At 42.7% G+C, this 19,947-nt stretch overlaps 1 protein-coding gene across 5 annotated transcripts in view; it reads left to right on the top strand.

The window, feature by feature from the left end:
* The window catches only part of LOC124309697 (rap1 GTPase-activating protein 1), a 138,650-nt gene that overhangs the window by 57,063 nt on the left and 61,640 nt on the right, over positions 1 to 19,947 (top strand). Inside the window, exon 1 of one of the 5 annotated variants that reach the window (XM_046773542.1) lies at positions 16,501 to 17,074. The exons of the other annotated variants lie outside the window; for them this stretch is intronic. Coding sequence (XP_046629498.1) covers positions 16,962 to 17,074 — 113 coding nt within the window. The 5' untranslated portion in view covers positions 16,501 to 16,961. Of the gene's footprint in view, positions 1 to 16,500; positions 17,075 to 19,947 lie in introns of those variants that run through there. 5 annotated transcript variants of the gene reach the window in all.

Here is a 19,947-nt window from a genome sequence, read left to right as displayed (position 1 = left end):
TATCGTCGTGTCTATGTTGAAGATTGTGACTTCACCATCCGTCTGTCTGTCGTAATCACAACGAAACTCTCTTTCACCGCTGGCATTTCACTTCGGGTAGCCCGTGAGAAACGAAATATACATTGAAAAAAAAAAAAAAAAAAAACTAAAATTAAAACAGGAAAATATTTATTCCGACATATCAATTTATTATATCGACCGATCGGCGGAATAGACGTTCTTTTGTTCGTACTCATCCCGGCGTTAAAAGGAATATTGTACGTCTGCGGTAAAAAGATGATTCGAGCTCATCTCTCGAATCCACGAAAATTTTATGCACGGATACGTGCTATGCCTCTCACGATTTGAGTTCAGCGACTTAAGGATCACTTGTATGTGTTCACGTATACCCGCATTATGGAATACACACATTACGCATATGTACGCGGTGATTCTTGAAGAATAGAATAGAAAAGGATGTGTGTACAGAAATCAAATTCCTGACACGTACGAACGTCTTGTAAAGCGACGTATGCATACGTACGGGTTTGACGTAAACAGGGAGAGTAAAGAGGAAGATCCGTAGTTCTAACTTTTCCGAAGAATTCACCGTTTCTATTAGTCTCGAATACAGACTCCGTCCGATAACTTTCGACGTTCACCTTTTTATCAGCCTATTGCAGCATTCAATCCTTGTATCTCGAATCCTCCGTTCAAAATAGACAGCTCTGAAGGATTTTCTTTATCGTCGATTTTCTGACGAATAGTTTCGTTGCGCCCACGATGTGAGGAGATAAAGTTAAACAATGCGCGTACGCTTTAGTTGAACCCATCAGAAAACATATCCAAGGTGACGTCATGTAGACTTGATATATTTTGTTCTTTAGTATTTACGTTATTATTATTGCAACTTTTGACCGCACAAACTGGCACTTTCAGCGAACGGAGTGTACGGAAATGTATAAGTAACCAGTTACGCGATTTCTTTGACGTAATCTTGGATACGCGCAAACCGAGCGAAAATCAGTCTTCAGTTCTGACACCCTTTATTTATTCCTTACATCATGGTTACCTTCAGCTAAAATTGTACGTTACGTTTGTTACAATCAACTGCGAAAAGAATAGACTCCCCGTAAAATGCTCGGACTTTCGGACTGTTATGCGGGGAACAAAGTTGCAGTGAAACCGTCGCGGGCGAAAACAATCCGCGTCTTCGTAAGGTGAGACTAATACGAAAAGGTAACTTGACTGGCGCATTGTGTATTGTTGATATTCTCCCTGTTGAACACCGTAGGTTTTACTGCTTTTATTTTACGAAATCGCCAAGCGTATAATAAAAGACGGGATTCTGTCGCGAGTAGGTGGCACCGTCGCGACGCCTCGCTAACTTACGGACAAACAGAGACACAAATACAAGCTCATCTGACAGGATGAGAAGAGGCGGGTCTCTTGAGCATACGAGCCATATTGCAAGCAGCTACAGCAGCAGCAGCAGCAAACTGCTGCAATGAATGAAACTCTGTTTCACGTGAAAAAGTTACGATTCCTTATCGCGTTACAAAAAACGGTTACATCAGTGCGCGAGGGAAGTTGAGCAGCAGGGATGGAAATTCTTCTTATTCTCTCTTCTCTCCTTTTCTGTTTTTTTCTTTTTCTTTTTCTCACTTTTTCCCAGTACGTTTTTTCAAATACTTCCAAGGCGCGTGAAGTCGTTCGAATCTACATTTTCTTCTTTTTACCTATCGCGGAGGATAAGCGCAGGAAGAACTGGGAACAAGGAACAGGTCGAGATTGTTAACAAACGGCTTGAGATAAATCTCAAGACTTTGCGGGGCGCCGGCGTCGCTGCTTCATATTTCAAATTTCCCTCCTCTTAGGTACCTCTTCGACTATACATGCCTTGCGGATACAAATCGTCGTCGCGTTTCTAACTTCGAGAAAGAAGTCTGTTCGTGATGCGCGTGCCTTTGTTCGTTACGTCGTCGTTTCTCGAGTTCGCCTTGTTATATCTGCCCTGCATACGATATTCGCAATGCATGTACGTATATACGACGAGGAATTTTGAAGCTCGCGTCACCCTTCGATACGATCCTCTGCAACCTACGGGGAATGGAAATTGCCTGATTTCGATAATTAAACAACGCCCTTCGGGCCATTTCCGGGGGAATTAAAAGCTTTACTCGCAGCTTGTGATTTTCACGCAACGCCGCGCCGCCGGCCCGCTGACCAAAATCTCCCGGTATCAAAACCGCACATTTGTTCGCCGTTGTAATACCGGATTGCATGCCGATGAAAACGTGCAGGAAATAGCGAAATCCCCTACGTATATCCAAACCTAATCGCGTAGCTTTAATTGAGGATGAAAATGCCGAAGAAACGTTTGTTCGTTTACCACGGTACCTATAATTTTTACGATTGTCGACGATTAGAATCGGACTCTCGTCTAGGATAGGAGAAAATATGGTCCCTGGGCGTGTATTTCAACGCTACGAAGTTCGTTTGTTCGGTCGTGATATACACGCGTGTATTCCTCTCGTACTAACCCTTCCTGGCATTATACATTTTTTTTCCTTCTTTTTCCACCTGAGATACTTTACACGATATAATCCACGTGACGTGTAATATTTACCCGCGAGAGGCAATTAATTACGTATCGCTGGGCCGTCGGGGTGATTACTATATATATATATGTGTGTGTGTGTGTGCATATATGTGTTTATATTTATATACTTGGATGTTCGAACTCGCGCATGCTTGCTGCAGCTGTGGATTTATTTGATAATTAATGTTTCATAACCGAGTAGTAGGTATGGGTGGGTGTGTAATACAAGGTATAGATGTATGCGGTGGGCAGGTTATACACGTAAAACTGTATTATGTATACGTTGTACAAACTGCGCGGTGCCGCTTTTGGCCGAGAACGACCCCTGCGCTTTGTGTTTGACCTGCACGCCATAAATAACTTCACTCCGCACGATTTTTGATTAATTGACTTTATCTTGATCCCCTCGTTTAATTACTCTTTTCAGCTTTCCCTATATTCCCTTGCATTATCGCATCCAATTGAATCCGCGTGGGTACGACGCCCTTTTTGTTATCGAATCGAGCCTTTAATCGATCATCGTCGTTAACCCCAGTTTCTCAATTCCCAAGTTTCTCGAGTATATATCCCACCGGGCACAAACAAAGTTCTCGACTTTCTTTCAAATCACGATCGAATCTAAATTACTGGTCTTCTCGATATTATTCAACTCGCGGTAAAATCTGTATACTTACACACACAGAGTCTCTAATTATGCGTAGGAGCCACTCGGAGTTTCTGACGTCAACGTGCCATTAGTATAATTACATTTCACACGCCAAATATTTTCAGCTCAAAATCCAGCGGCGAAAATCTTGAAACCCACGCGCGTCATCGATTCATTTTTCATTTTTCTTTCCTCGATTATCATCGTCGTCATCATCATCATCATCATTATTATTATTATTATTATTTCTTTATCTTCTTTTTCACCCGTTTTTTCTTTTACGTATATTCTTCGTCGTCGGCCACTCGACCCACGTTCTTCCACTCGTCAATAAAGTCACATAGTATCAACGAGAATTACATAATTCCGGGGTTGTGAATTCAAGTGGAATCGCTTCCTCTCCGCACACCCCGATTTTTCCACTCGTCGTCTGTACCTGACGTATCCAAAGCTCAGCTTCGCACACACTTGTGCGTCGTAGGTATATATCTGCGAAGTGTGCGCTTGACGTGTGTGGAATCCCTCCCGTGCCACGACTTGAATTGCGGAGGTGGTATTAGAAGGATACGAGACTTCCTTGAGCCACGGCAAGAAGTACGCGATACCGCTAAACGATACAAAAGCTCGTGCTCCTTTCACCGATGCGCAGGATCAAAGCCCAAAAATTGTCAATGTATAACGTATTTATCTAACAATCATTGATCCTCTGATTTCCTCGGAACAGATAAATTGCTGCAAAATGTAAATAAAAATTTTTGCACATGTTATCGAAAGCCTCCGAGACGTTTTGTGGTTCGTTCTTTTTTTTTATTGTGAAATGAGCTTAAGTTGATGTGCACAAGCCTTGTTTCCACGTCGGAGTTGAGTTGATGCGCGGCAGCTTACCAGACTCTCAATAATTCAAAACCACTCAGAACCGACAAGCTTACCGCATGCGGTATTTACAGTATGTTTATATAGTTTATTACAGGCTGCGGATTATGGCTCAACGTTGTTCGTACACGGTTCGTATACCTATTATCCAGGTAGAATATATTCTGTTGTCGAATAGTATAATAATATAACGATACGTATATTCGGTTTTACGTTTAGGAAATTTTCAATCCTGCACAACTTTTGACTCGTTCGTTTTTGTACGAATACGCGTGTGTCGATAAGGCGAAGAAAAGTTAAAGTATTAGGTGTATACCTGCTGCAGTTATAACCAAGTCCTGCAATCCCTCGACGGATTTCTTTTGCACCGTTGATTGTTGTTCAGGCCGAATTGCGCCCGGTTTATAAATGCCGGCGTGGTGTGAGCCAGTCCCACTCCTGTACATCAAACGTGTTCGCCATAAAAATGTCAAACATTGGTACACGTACCGTGTCTTTCGTATTTCGAAAGCTGCGAAGGCGGCTCGGCGAACGTTCGGTCAATTCGATGGCCGACGTCGCGTTATATACGAGGATACGAGGCCGGAAATACGACGGCATCGAACCGTGCCGGAGACAGTCGCGCACGTTAAGGGATATAATTACAAAGGAGAGGAGGAGCGGGTACGAAACGCAATTGCTGCGGAGCCGGAGCGTTGAAATCTTCGTCGCACGTCGACTAATTATTTACAAGCCACGCTGGGACGGCGGTCTTCTTTCCCTCCGTGGAAACGACTAGTCATTAACGCGCCTCTGACGGAGGGTGAACCCTTTAACAAGTTGGAAGAAAAAAATTAGAAAACAGAAACGAAATGATAATGGTTGATGACGAAATGCAGCCACAACCGTACCGAGCTAAACTATTCGCGATCAACTCTCGTTTTGGACCCTGTTTCGGGACAGATTCATTGCGCCTAATCCGCGTGACACTATTTTTATGGGAATATCATTCACTGTACGACGACTGAAGTAGGTGTGTTGAATGGATTTTCTTTTCTCTTTTATCGGTTAAATACCGACCGAAGTAGGCTGAATTAGGAAATCGTCTGATCGGAGCAACGTAGAAAACCAGTTTTTCATAAACGCTTATCATTAGGTAAATATTTTAATCGTGTTTAGAATTTTAGGTAAAAAGAAAAAAAAAAATCAAATGTCATAAGACGGAAAGAATTTCATCCAGAGATATTAAATAAAAATCCCCCTTTATTGACGTTGACGAAAAATTTCGTTGAAAATTTATAATATTGTATCAAATTATATCACGATCTATAGAGAGGAATGTGAATCCTGAATTATACCTGAAGACTGAATGCAGCTTAAGCAGGTATTTATTATGTATACATACAAATAGCGTACACAGGAAGAAGACATTCGTTATATCTCTTTAATGGTTATTGTTTGTTTCCTTTTCTTTCCCTTCTTCTTGTTGTTATTCTTTTTATTCATTCTCCGTTCGTTCAATCTGGCCGTATACAGGTATACAATACGAAAAAGCCCGTTATTACACGAGCTTAACGACATTTTCATCCCCGCCTCATTCTTTTCTTCACGTTTTGATCGTCGGCTCCCTTCAGAGCGCTTCCCTCATTTTTCGAAGGACCGCATTCCGCCTCGAAGAATCGGCTGCTACACTTGTTGGTTCAATCCAATGCTTCCCTGTACCTACCTACATACTGTGAAAAGATAATGCCACCCCACAACCTGTCAGCTGAGGGGGTCGCCCTTCGTCCCCGCCTTCTAGGTGTTGCACCGGAACTCGAGCCGGATATACCCAAAGAATCCCGCTTCTTTGCCTGGAATTAAATCGGTACGGGTGAAATTGACGATGTGAAATTTTTAACGATTATAATATAACGTGAAACATTCGGGGGAAAATCAATTTTCAAACACCTATCCGATCAAGAAATACCTGCCGCAAAATTGATACTTTACGAGATATTTTATTACGTTTCGCGTACCGTCGAACGGACGATTTCAAATGCCTACCTTCAAGTTTTACAACCGAAATGGTACGAGAATATTTTTATAGAGTTGTACCGTATACTGAAACTGATCGGAGATATATCGGGAACATCGATAGAAAAAAGGGAGAAAAAATTATCGGAATTCTTGTCTGCCAGGGCTAAGATTGTTGAAAAATAACAAGTTATATCCTGCAACCGTTTGACTGTTATTAGGAACCATTGCCACCTGAATTAAAATCTCGCATTCGGTTAACCAGCAGTTGGCACGTATCCGAGACGGCTTTCAACGCATATATATGCGGCTATTTGCCTAAATAGGTGAATACCGAATGAGGTCATTGTGTTATTTCGTGAGCGTGTGTACGTGGTCCACCTTTCTTATCGCGTTCCTCTATCTAGATCGGACGTATTTTTCCGTTTCGTTACGGCCGGCAGAGAAAACAACGTACAGCGTTATACGTTGTGCCCACGTGCGTGCGTATATGGGTACACTATATATGTAGAATTCCCATAGGTGTGAATAGCCGGAGCGACGGCTGCTGCTACTTTGGTGTTTCGGTGCTTAGTCGCTACCGCATCACCGGTGAAAAGAAGAATAGTTTTTGCATATCAAGTGCCGGTAACGTAATCCCTTTGTGTAAAATACGCTTACCCTCCAGCACCGCCCACGTTGTGAAGAATATGACATCTAAATGTTCCTTGAAACTTGTCAAACCTTTCTTTCCGGCGCACATCCTGCGCTCTGGATCGCCAAAGCGCATCATCGTCTCGAGACCACAAGTGTAATCCTCATCTCTCTCGGTGGCGAAATTCGTTGAGAACTCTTTCATCTCCTCGTGTGCGTATGCGTGAGTTGGTATGTATAATTCGAACGGGTCGAAGAGTTTTACGCTTTGGGATTCGGATGAATAATGGATCTCGAAGAAGAACATCGCGCAATATGTCCTCACCTTCCGACCACGAACTCGTGAGACTTGCCGCTTGCGAATATAATTCTCCCATCTTCGTGCGATTCTCATTTTTTAACCGATTCTTTCTCCGTCTGATGTATGTCTTGACGCACGGCAGTCCGGCACGCATGGATACCGAAAGAAAATCCACGCCCTCCAACGCTCGTGATCTACGATCGGATACGCCAGAGAGAGCCCTAGAGTTGGAGATGATCTTTGGCGCATTTCTACGCTACTCGACTCGCGACCCAACCGCGAGGGCCTTTTTCTACTCGCCTTGATTTTAAATCCGACGTCGAACCGGCGATCGCTCGAAGCGATTAGGATCTATAAAACTTTGCGGGGCGGTTTCCGATTATCAACGTGTAATTATTACCGTATATATGCTGAAATTTTACTAGACCGGATCGCGGCGCGATGACAATCGGCTTAGAGTACCTACGTATACGTATGTGTGTGAGAAACCGGCTTTCGAGTGAATGAACGAGGAGGGACAACGAGACGCAGGTTACGGAGGATGTACAAGGAATCCGAGTGTGAAGCCGGACAGGTAACTCCTCGAGCATGTCTTTTGGGGTGCAGGATTGAACAATGACCGTGACATTTCTTCTTCTCTTTTTTTTTTTTTTTTTCTACCTCGTACGTCGGAAGAAAATTTTCGGACCCTCCGGACAGCCGGTAAAAGACTTCCGCTTCCGGTCAGCACCTCCAGTTTAACCCCGAAGGTATACGTGTAATCACATACGGAATCACACTTCAACTGCACTAATGTCCGTATCTTTGTCTGTACTGCGGAACGGCAAGTTCCTGTCTTACAGTCTCCGTGCGTATTTATCTTACACACGAGATATAATTTGATTCAAGAGACGATTCGCTGATTGTGGGATTCACAATCGTCGATCGGATTCTGAAAACAAATTTTTTTAACCAACTACTTATATCGCGAAATCATAAATCGCGGTTTTTGTCATGACAAGCGTTTGATTTCCAAAGGATGCGGGACAAATGTGGAAGAAAAATAAAGAAAATTATAAAAATTAGCACCGTGTCCTCTGACCGCAATTTGCGTCACAATTTTCCTTCTCGAAACCACTGTAACTTTCCCTGAATCAACGTGGTTTGACGGGGAAATTTTGCCTTCTTTCTTTTTTATTATTTCTAAATTTTTACATACGTTCTTTATCGGGAAAGGAGGGGAGATCGCAGCGGGACCGTTCTATCAAGTGCAGTCGGACGGAATATTAGAGAATCTATTGTGCGCTCGGACCGGAGTGTTTGCATGACCGCATATATGAGGTAAATCACTGCAGGGAGCAACCGAACGTCACTCCATGTGAATACAAGTTGCAGGGATTATTCAAATAAAGCGGAAAATCAAGAAAAAACCAGAAAACTATTGTGGTGATCAGTAGACGTATCGGATCCCTCGAATCGTGTAACGCGACATCTTTATCCGTGACGTTGTCAACGCTTATTGTATATGTTAAACAGCTGTTCGTACTCAATCATTTTTTCATTCCAGTGTGGCACACGAGCCGTTTCCATCGATTAAAAAAAAACAGAAGTTGAAGAAATACCGTCGAGAAATTGTTTTCATTCGCACTAACTGTTTTACGATATTTGTTTATTATTATTATTATTTTTTTTTTTTTAATTTATATATTTATTTCTTTCAGTTAGTGGACTGATTTATTTTAAAAAGCAATTCGCTCATCCGTTTTGTGAGAATAATTACAGTCTTTTAGAATTATGCAAAATTAGTATTCGATGAAAATTGTAAATTTTTGTCTCACGTCAAAGACTCGTATACAATAGTCGTTCACGTCTGACTAATCACGTGTATATACCTATACATATTGCATACGTGTTACGGGTTTCCTCGCTCGGCACGGGTCGCATCCTTCAAAGAAACAAAAAAAAAAAAAAGAAAAAAAAGAGCAACAAGTACCTCAATCACCGTTTTCAAGATAAGGCAATAAACCCGACTCTCGCTGTTTTCAATCCTTTTTCCAAAGCCACGCTGCATATTCAACGACGCGGGACACCGACGCTAAACGAAACCGGTTCAGATATTATTTAATACGCTGTCGGGTGAGATAATATTTCGGATTACGACACCCCTGCGGCGACGTGTGTAAAACACACACACACGCGCACGCGCGCACATACACGCTTGGATTATAATACTGCACGCGTCCCCGCTTCGCGAAAACCCGTGTCCATCCCCCTCTTTGCACCCCTGCAGTTCGCTTGGCGTTGTGCGTAACATACACCTATACGTACAGTAGTATACGTTGTATACTGTTATTATTGCTGGCTGATTTTTTTTATTGTTATTCTTTCCTTCTTTTTTGATATCACGGATTTTGGGGATTTACGATTCGGCAATGCATTGTAAGATAGATCGACGCACTCGCTGCTTAACGACGGGGTGAGGGATGAATTTGGCAAAATACATTGAGAGGGAGAGAGTGACCGCAATTCCTTTTATACCGTACACCTATACTAGCCATGCGTACGGATTAACCGCGGACTTGTCAGACTTTGTCGCACGTACGTATAATACCCCGCAAATCTTTCTGTTTTCACTAAGTCTTGGGGCTCCTCCTGTACATACGCACCCTTAATCTCTCGTTGTACTCTTTTTCCTGTATTGTCGCTACTTGCACTTTTTACACCACGGATACTCGAACCACGATCGTACTTTCGGTCTGTTATTTTTCATCCCGTTCCATTTCTTTCGGCTGTATTTTACCCACGCAATCAGAAAAATCATGGTTCCTATTTCGTGATCAATGAAGAATTATAATTCCATGTTTATCGAGAAAAGAAAAAAAATTGACACAATTTCTCCTGCGCGTAATTTTTTATTTTTTGTTCTTGGTTTTAATAGATTGAGCGAAACAGGTATTGTGTACTGTATATACTATACGTGAAGCAAAGTAAACTAAGAAAACATGTTTGTTTGTTTCTTTTTCACAGGAATACAATTTTTTTTCCGGTAGACAGAGCACACGGAGTGTAAATAATTGAGTTTGCGATAATCGAATGGAAGGTGAATTGAACGAGAGAGAAACGGGCCGTCGGTTTGTTGTCTGTATAATATACACTGTAAACCGTGTTTGTACATACAAGAGAGTAAACGCATAATACCTCTAAGCCTCGCACTAGAAAATGAATTCAATTGTAACGAATAATCTATAAAGAATAGAGCAGGATGTCGTATCGGGGCTTGGAGATACAATATTAATATCATAATGCACGCCAGTGTGCGCATGCCGACAATGGAGGCATTCAGGCGAACCCGTACAATGCAACGTTGGCGTTCATGGCGTGCATTTGAGCATCGACTAGTTGAAAAATTCCTCCCTTCCATACACCGTATTTCCCGCTCCGGTTATATTCCTTCTATCGCTCACACCCTCCGATGACCCCTTTCCGAATTCTCTCGATTGTGTATTGGCCTACAATCGAGAGCCCAGCGTGTGTATAACCGTAGGCATGGCTACGACGAGTTTTCGAGAGGTAAATCTATACAGTAACGCAACGCGTTACGGTGCTTCACGGAAAACTGACCATGCATGCTCATATTCGGTTCAACAATAATGAGCCGAACGACGAACTCGGAATTGTTGTAATCATTTCGTTCACTTTTCGATTCTGTGACTCACGTTTTTTATTTTTTTTTTTTTTAGTATGTACATATGTTATACAACTTGTCCAGATTTGAACGGTATTTGTCTACTGAGAGCCATGGATGAATGATTGGGATATAGAATCCTCTGTTCACGGATAGATTTAGTTATTTGAAATTTGTGCGTCATACCTTGAGGCCGTGAGATGATTTCTCTTTCTCTTTCTCTCTCTTTGCGACACGTGTCAGTGTTATATACATGGTGTTTCGTGAATACCCGATGGGACATGCATGCGATACATGTGACGTGAAAATTCGTCACGTCTATCACGGTGACAATGGATGAAACGGCGTGCTGCGAAACGTCTAGTCAATCCTTCCTAGGAAAGAAGAACGGAGCGATCTCTTTTATTGTTTTCGTCTTTTTATTGGGTGCGTTTGAACGCATGTCACACTCGTCGAGTCAGTCATTCAGCCATCACTCGGTCACGCTTTTGGAATTATTCTAATGCCGGTACGGAATGAGAGAGCTAGAGAGAGAGAGACAGAGAGATAGAACGAGTTTAAGGGTCCAGAACATCGCGTCCGCGATTTCCATTTTATTATTACGAGGCGTTATTTCGCGAACGTTGTAAAACGTACCTCATACGTATAAGGTGACACGGTCGAAATTCAAATCGGCAGTATATATAACCAGACGTGCGAAGCGTCGCGCGGTTTACGACGACGTCGAGCGTCACGTTCAATCCGCGAATTTTTATTCCTCCGTACCGTTTCGTTATGGTCAATTTCTGTCGCGTTTATGACCATTGTGCACAATATCTGCAGCTGCGTCGTCGACGTCCGAGAAGAGCGTTTCGTTTGACCAAACTTACAGCGGTAAAAGACCGTTGAACTTGACGCCGCGTTGTCGTATGCCGCATTCGCGAGTTAATCGAATCGTCGTCTCGCGTACGACGATCCTCAACTTTCCCCGAAATTGTATCACAAATGCGTATTTTTCATTCACGGATCGATTACCCGCACCGATCGCATCGCGGTGATGCAGATTCAACGCAACGAAGCGCAGCTCGCGTTATAAGCATTCACTTGCTTGTTAAGGTTCAATTTCTCGGTGAATAGCGCTTGTTACGTCTTCATTGCTCGGACCTGTTTTCACTCGGTAATTGAATCACCGCGGCACCACCTATATACCGCGACCTCGCCTGTATACTGTAAGAAGAAAAAAAAATGCGGCGTCGACTTGCGTAGAATATTTTTTTGCGTCAATCTAACTTTATCCAACAAGTTCAACTTCTGAATTGATCGCAAAAATTGTTCCATAATAGTTCACACCGGCCACTGTTGGTCAATTTTAACACCGTTATTTTTTACAATGTACACGAAATTCGAGACGTACAGTAACTAAGCTTTTCCGCAATAATTTAACTCGCAATATTTCCTTCGTCGTGGTTTCTGTTCCCGCGCACTTTCGTCAACCTTCGGCTTGAACAATTCAAGGGCTTTAGGTATAGGCTATAGTGCCCGAAATCAGGAACACCGTTGAAGGCGTTATACGTACGGGCACGTACCATAGGTGCGGAATAATATTGCGAAAATGGCCGGAAATAATCGGTGAAGAATCAGCCGCAGGGACAATATTCCGGAATCCCCCGAGTGATTAGTCCGGTCCGATTAGTTTCTCCCGCAGGCGATTAACATCCGCCCCCGACGTGCAGGCGTGCATCCTGTAGGTGGCATACCTGTTTTACGCACGTGTTCCTCTGTCCTCGGCCGTCATCCCCGCCGCATTGCGACTCCTGCCTCGCACTCCTCCGGAACGGGTATATAAATTTCGAAGTGAATTGCGGATTACCACCTCCTCCCTTTTCGACCTGGTCAAAGTCCCTGCCGATTGACAGCCCACAAAACACGTCCCTCCATTCGCACGCGTGCACGTATGCATGTATGTACATGGATATTACACGTGACATGTCTCTGCACCTATGCCTAAAAGCCGTGCGGAAGGTATCGCCCAACGAATTAGACCCGAGGATTGTCAAGAGAGACACGAAGGGACGGTCGTTATGGTCGTCCACCTATCGGACAATGCGAGCCGCATCGAGAGGTGCGGGGCTTCTTTCAGAGGAGGAAGAATTTTTTATTCAATTGCGTTCTGCGGGTTCTAAATTGCGCTGACCGACCCTCCTTTATAGTCCGGTCGTTCGGTGTCGCGACGACAACCAGCGGAGAATTATTTTACGCCGCGTTTCACTCGGGTAACCACGAGGACGCACTTGAATTAATAATGAAATTTACCATCGGACCACAAACGGGAATTAGACAGCTTAATTTTATTCAAAATTCAATATATTGACGCGGGTCTGAAGCAATGTTTATCTTCCCGAAATAATGTAATGTAATGTAATGACGTTTACAGAACCGCGTGTAAAACAACGTTTTCATTCGGTTTGAGTCTGTTAATTTGGGACAAATTTTCAGGCTACCTACAAATTTTTCTAAATCGCGTCCGGATTGTCTCCGCAAATAATTTTTACTTCCGTTACTCAATTTTTACCCTGTCCAAATTCTCTCTGCTTGGAACGCGTGCGAACCCTCGACCCTTGTCGGGCTGTGGAACGAACGTGAAAAGGGTAACACACAACCCATTATAAACACGGTACGGAGCGAGAAGCTCGGGTAACGAGGAGGATCAGCGGGGCGGAGAGGGAAGGGGTGAAAAGACGGACGCAGCCGAGAAGAACGGGGGATCCGTGCAGCATACGTGCATACGTTTCTACCTTGTACCTTACCCACCTCAGCGCGTCCCTCATCGACCTGCACCGTGGATTAAAACTTTATTGTTTCTCCGGCACGTATACCTGTGTTGTAAACCTTTAAACCTCGTACTTGTATACCGCGGAAAGAATATCGCTGGGATGCGCATTACTCGACTCGGCGATGAAACCTTCTTCGCTATCAGGATAGTCGGAGAAGGAGGGGGAGGTAAAAAAATTAATGGTCTCGCGATGTATCGCCAGGCCTTTACGGTCGAGTCCTTTAATTGTCGTCTATTAAACCTCACTTGCTGGGCGATCAATTAACGTCCTCCTGCATTATTAAGTGGACTCTGGACAGCAACGACCTGCAGTGTTCCGTACACGGGGACATTTTTCATTTTTTCTCGTCTTTTTTATTTCTTTTTGGAATTCAGTGAAAATGCCGAGTCAGAAATGTAAGATTTAGTTACTCTTCTCGAGATCAGATCTACAGTGAAGAAAAACCAAGGGTTCTTCTGTATCTGCGCAGAATTCGCGAAACACTGCAACTGATGTAATCGTAAATTTCGAACTGAACTCTTATCATTTCGCGAATATAAATGAAACAACGCGTGTTAATAATCGATACCTCAAGAATTGGACAAAAGTTATACAAAACGACGAGGTGATATCCAGATACGAAAAAACGCTTACTTCGGCGGAAAAGAGAAGTGTTATGTTTTAGTGGCACGACAGTGATGAGATCACAATCTTTCGTAATCCGTTTTATGTTCACCCGTATAATCTATACGGGAACAGCCGTATATGTATATTATACGTGCTCGCGAAGAGTGATGACGATTGTATAATTATGTTTTACGATTGAGCAGTACCGTGCTGTAAAAAACCGATTCCACAAGTTCGTGGTCACACGATGTCGACGTCGTATTCTCGGCGACATTGTGTCACAGAATAAATACGTGATGCTATTCAGATTATAGCGATCACCGCTAAGCTAAAAATAATCGACTCGTTTAAATCGGTAGGAATTAATCGATCAACCCATTGTTTCGTATTTTTTTGAAAGGGTGCATATGAAACCAAAATTTCGTCAATTTCAGTATGTAGTTTTAATGGCGAAAAGGTTTTTTGATAATTTATAGTTTCGATCAAAATATTTTTCAATTTTAGGATGAAAATATTCATTTATCTCTCATTCGTTGTATCAAATAGGTACTAACAGTTAGTAAGACAATGATAATAGTTGATACTTTAATCACGTAAATTGATATTGTATCGCATTTTTGATGGGAGTAAAAAAACCAAAACCTACCGTGAGGAAAAATAATCTATTATACTCGGTTAATCGGAAAAAAATAATCAATGTAATCGAAAATCGATTATTTTTGGTCATTCTTAATCCAGAACCTCGAGCAGGGACCGTCTATAATCAAACGCGTCCACTCGACAAAATTGCGATTCGATAATCAGGCTTTATTAATTTTTTCTGCCTTTTTTCTATGCTTACGTTCGTTAATAATCTGTTAGCTAATCCCGGAAATTTTCAAATTGCGTGCAATCGGACTAAGGGGAGATAATACCGCAACTTTTGCAGGGATGCGGAGAAATCGGCAGCCGCGTGTCTATTTGTTCCCTGATGACGAAAAGAATGGCAATCAGAGCGAAGAGGTCACATTGTGTGTCGATGTAGTTTACGAGCGGTCGCAGATGTCGGGATTTCGAGTACGCTGAGTGAGCCTGAGCGCCCCTCGTGGATCCGAAACCGCATTCAGGAGACATAAATTATTGCGATCGGGACTCGGTTTTGTGGGGGATTTTTCATCTACTTTACCGAACCTCTCTATAACCAATCAGCTCCTATCGGTGAAATCGATATATCGACTTATTTCACGGAAAGTTCCCGATTCGTTGTGCGTCCCGACGCTTTCGCGTGATTAACCAAAGGCATCGAAGGTTTCCCGATTTGTCATGCACTCGATTAATACCGTGCGGATGAATTCGAACACAGGGACACCTTTTGACGCTTCCGTAATCTCCTTTATTTCCTTTTTATTATTTTAATAAAGCACTTTTTCACGCACGGATTCAAACAAACTTTAACCACAGAGCGTGTTTGTTGAACACACATAGAGAACTGATTTTTATTGTGGTGGCGTTTTTTTTTTTTTTTTCCACCATCTTTAAAAACTTCATGTGATAGAAAAATAGAAATTTATCATCAATTCGATAATTTTCTTCTCTCATTTAAACAATATTTTAACTCAATTGAATCTAAAATATAATAAAAACATCGTCTTTTTATTCGTGCGAAAGACAAGTTTGATGATATTCTGCATGTAATATTTCTTACCAGCACAATTTATTGATATACAAATGCCAATTTCTCTAATTCGTTGTATAAACTATCGACATTTTTGAGTTCAACAATTTTGTTAAAGGTAATTGATCAAAATTGACTATATATCTTATCACTAAATCATATTTAACCTGATATTCAATCGACGCACTTTGAAATAAATAAACACAGTATCCGGAAAGTGACAATGAACTCATTTGTTCGGTAAAGGTTTTTTATTCGTTTATTTTTTTTTTTGTCCGCGTTGTTTACGAAAGAAATTCGTTATTGAGTACGATCAGTTTCCAGTAAATCTAACACGAATCGTAACATCATTAATGTTATTACAAACGGCGGAGATATCGTTGAAATTTCCCTCGATTGATCGCGGCGGCTATTGCCTGTCGGAGAATATATAAAGAGATAATTGTGAATCAATCAAAACACGTCACCGTCACAGAATCTCTCGTCACCGGCGTATCTCGACTCGCGCACAAACACACACGCACGGCATATTTCACCCTGGATCGGGATGCAGCAGCAGCAGCTTGACACACATTCTCTTACACATGCATCGGTACACGTGCATCGAGCGACTCACAGGATGCCGTCGACCCCCCTCCTCACCCTCGGCACATCGTCGTCGGCAGGCACGCACCGTGACGCACCATTCACTACGAGTCCTATCCGAGGCTCGTCCGTCAGTCTGTGCGTAACGCACGAGCAGAGAGGGTCACGTGGTCTGCCTTTCGTAAATCGTTCCTCGCGCACGTTCACGCGATTATCAAGAAATTTCTTGCGCGCCGTGAGGTTATGCGATTTGAAAAGAAAGAGAGAAAGAAAATATTTTAAAACGAATTTTCGTAATTTTTCACAATCGAAATATATGCATATACATATTCGCTGAGTAACAAGTGCGGTTTATTCTCGTGTTCATATTACGTTATTAGTTTCACGAATCGCGGCTGCATTTCGTGCGTAAAAGTTGAAAGAGTGGCGGGTATGGGCGCACGTCGATCCGTGGGGTAAAATATTTGGTGGTTGATCGAATAACCAGTGATTCGTGACGAGGTTTCAACTTCGATTTTCTCGCTTGGCCTCTCGTCTCCTCTCCTCTCCTCTTCTCTTCTCTTCTCTTCTCGCCGCCATCTCGACGTCGGTGTCAGGTTTGGACGTCTGAATGCCGGTCCTCGACGGAGGTGTCGCCAAAAAACGAGGGGGTCGCGTGCGCAAAATGAGGATGAAACTCTGCACGCCCTCCAAGGAGTCCTACACTCTTCTCACCAGAAAACGGTACATATAATCATCTCCGATCGATTTTCACATTTTCTTTCCATCTTTTCGTATAACGTTACCAATCGTGTATACATATACCGTGTATGATATGTATATGTATAGCATACATCACAGATCATACGTGTTTCAACGAATTCCGTGCAGAGAATTTTCATTACTTATTATATATATGTATATACTTGAATATAACTCGTACCGAAGAATTTGTCAGGACAAATGTAACGAGATAAGTTTTCCGTCCCATTTCCCTAATCTCGACTTATCTCACGGTCCAATATATTATCAACCTGCAGACGTGCTAGCGCAGCGCAACAGAACCGTATGATTAGGCGTGAACGAGATTTGGTCTGTGTTAGACCAGTGAAAGTGTTGATTTTTCTCGTACTTCAATACGGGTAAAAAAACAAAAATGGGAAATTCCGGTCGACGGCGAAAGTTTTCAAATCACCCGATTCTGCGTCACCTTATTTTCGTTGCAAATTTTTTTCGGTTTTTGAAGAAATACTTTTCATTCGCGCGATACATGTACACATTAAGTAATTATCCGTTGAACCGAGTAACGCGACACGATGAGTCGTACAGACAAAATGTCCGGTTGTGGTGAGAGTGAACTTTCACGCACCCACATATTTGTATCGTAAATACACGAATGGGCGGTGAAAAAAAAAAGACATAAATAAAAAATTCCTGCTAAGCAACGACAGCGGAGAAGCGATGACGAATGAGCCAAAAAATGTCCATCTCATCCCAATCGCTGCTGCAGCAGCACGGCTTTATAAGACTGCTGCAGCATAATAATTATAAATTGCGAATGACAAAACCGTCTCGAGAACATCCGGTATAAATGTACATACCTAACGTTGTAAAGCAGCCGCGTATTCCCCAGCGGCAGTCGCTCACTGACCCAAAAACGAAGAAAATTAAAATAACATATCGCGCGACGCTGTGGAAAAAAAAACCCGTGGGACTCGACGTTGCGCAATTTTTGCGCGAAACGCAATTGTGAGCGAGCCGTTTGCGAATGAAGGACTACAAGGTCTCGAAACTTGAGCTATAAGAACGATAAGCTATCACGGTGGCCCAAATACACGCGGTTCACGGATTTTCTCGCGCTTGAATTGCCAGGTTATATGGGGGCGGTTTTATGGCCAGAGTTGTTCGACACAGCACGCGGGGCCTTCCTCGCGAGAATCGAACAAGTGTTTAGGAAATTTGCCCCGTGTATTTAGTAAACGTTCCGGATTCTCGCGACCCTCGTATCTCGATGCGTGCAGCTGTTTCAGTTCCGGCGACTTCGCTTTTTCCATTTTTATCCAAGCCCCCGGGGCCCCCGGTTCACGAAACCGTGAATCAGAGCTTTGTGCCCCGATGCAACGTGAAAAACAAATCACGATTGCACGACCGGATGTGTTCGGTTTGTGTACAGAGTAGGTATCTTTTACGCGGGGAAACATCGAGGCACACACCCTGGAATTATTACGTTATTAATTATTATCACTGTTAGACGCCCCTCGTGTGCCTGAGTTTATGCGGTACCTAAAAAAAGCCTGAAGTTAGTAACGTTAACGTAACGAAACATCGGTGAAAATAATCATTATTGCGCAATTTTAGAGATTTAGAGAATGACGTACAAGGAGTTGGCTCTGCGAAATACGAGTATAAATTTGAGAAATTCCTGAAGTTGAGGAGTAACGATTTTCCCTAAACATGCATCGTTACAGTAACATTACTAACTTCATCATCCTCGTGTACCTAAAACTGTTTGTTTGACGTTGAGGGAAGAGTTCGATCGTCGCTGGGCGCCGGTGATTATTCGATGTATAAACATTATCTCTGGCGTATGTGTTACATGTAAGGTACGCACATACGTACCATTCGCGGAAGGAGGTTTCATTCACGCTGCACAAGCTCACTCGGTTTGTAATACGCGCCTAGCTTAATTAGACTCGTGTATGTAACGTGTGTACTCGCAGAACTCCGGATGTTCAATTATAAAACCTGGACAGTGATTCGTTCATTTGTTAATTCGCTCGGTATACATAACTCTGTAATGCAATGTGTTTACGTACATTCACACACGCCGACACACGCACGTTTCAACGATGGATTCATCAAACTCTAAAACCCGCTCTCGCCGTCCGGTTCGTTGATACAGATATCACGTATCGGATATAACCAACACGTACCTACGTCTTCTTTCAGAGAGTTTCAGCTGGAGCGTTCATTCAGACTTTGCACTTCACACGTATGTATAATTATATATATATATACGTGTATGTATATATGTATATATATGAAAGATTCTACGCCTTTGTAGCTTTGCAACAGGCGCTAAACTTGTTCAATCCATGTTATAACATAAGGTTCCGAGTAATATGCAAATGTGTGACTGACAACACGCCTGCCGATTCCTCGAATCGACTCTGTAACACGTTGCTGAAATAGCAGTGCTATCGTTCATTACGAGTACCGCTCATTTGAATTTCAGGATTCAATATCCGTGAGAAGAATACGGTGCAAATTATCGAACTGAATGATAATTTATCTGTCAAAAGACAACGGAAAATTATTACAATAGCTTCGATTTATGAAAAGGCAATACAGTCGTGAATTCGAGTAGTTGTTTCGAACGTTATCGAACCCCCCATTTACCGCTGGCTTCTGTCGTACTTGGGGAAGGAAATTACCGCAGGCATCGCCAGTTCCGGAAGAACAAGTGTCGAATTTTTCGGAGGGAGCCTAACAACGAGACTCTTCGATGAAGGAAGCTATATAAGACGGTTAATCATCGTTTTTCACGTTTGTGTATATCATATGCGTGAAGTTCGGCTTCCTTTACGAGCCGTATAAATGCATGCGGTGCGGTGCAC

This window comes from Neodiprion virginianus, chromosome 1 (genome assembly GCF_021901495.1).
Source record: "Neodiprion virginianus isolate iyNeoVirg1 chromosome 1, iyNeoVirg1.1, whole genome shotgun sequence".
Classification (NCBI taxonomy): Eukaryota; Metazoa; Arthropoda; class Insecta; order Hymenoptera; family Diprionidae; genus Neodiprion; species Neodiprion virginianus.
Note: the sequence above shows the minus strand (reverse complement) of the source record. Positions and strands in the feature narration are given on the sequence as shown.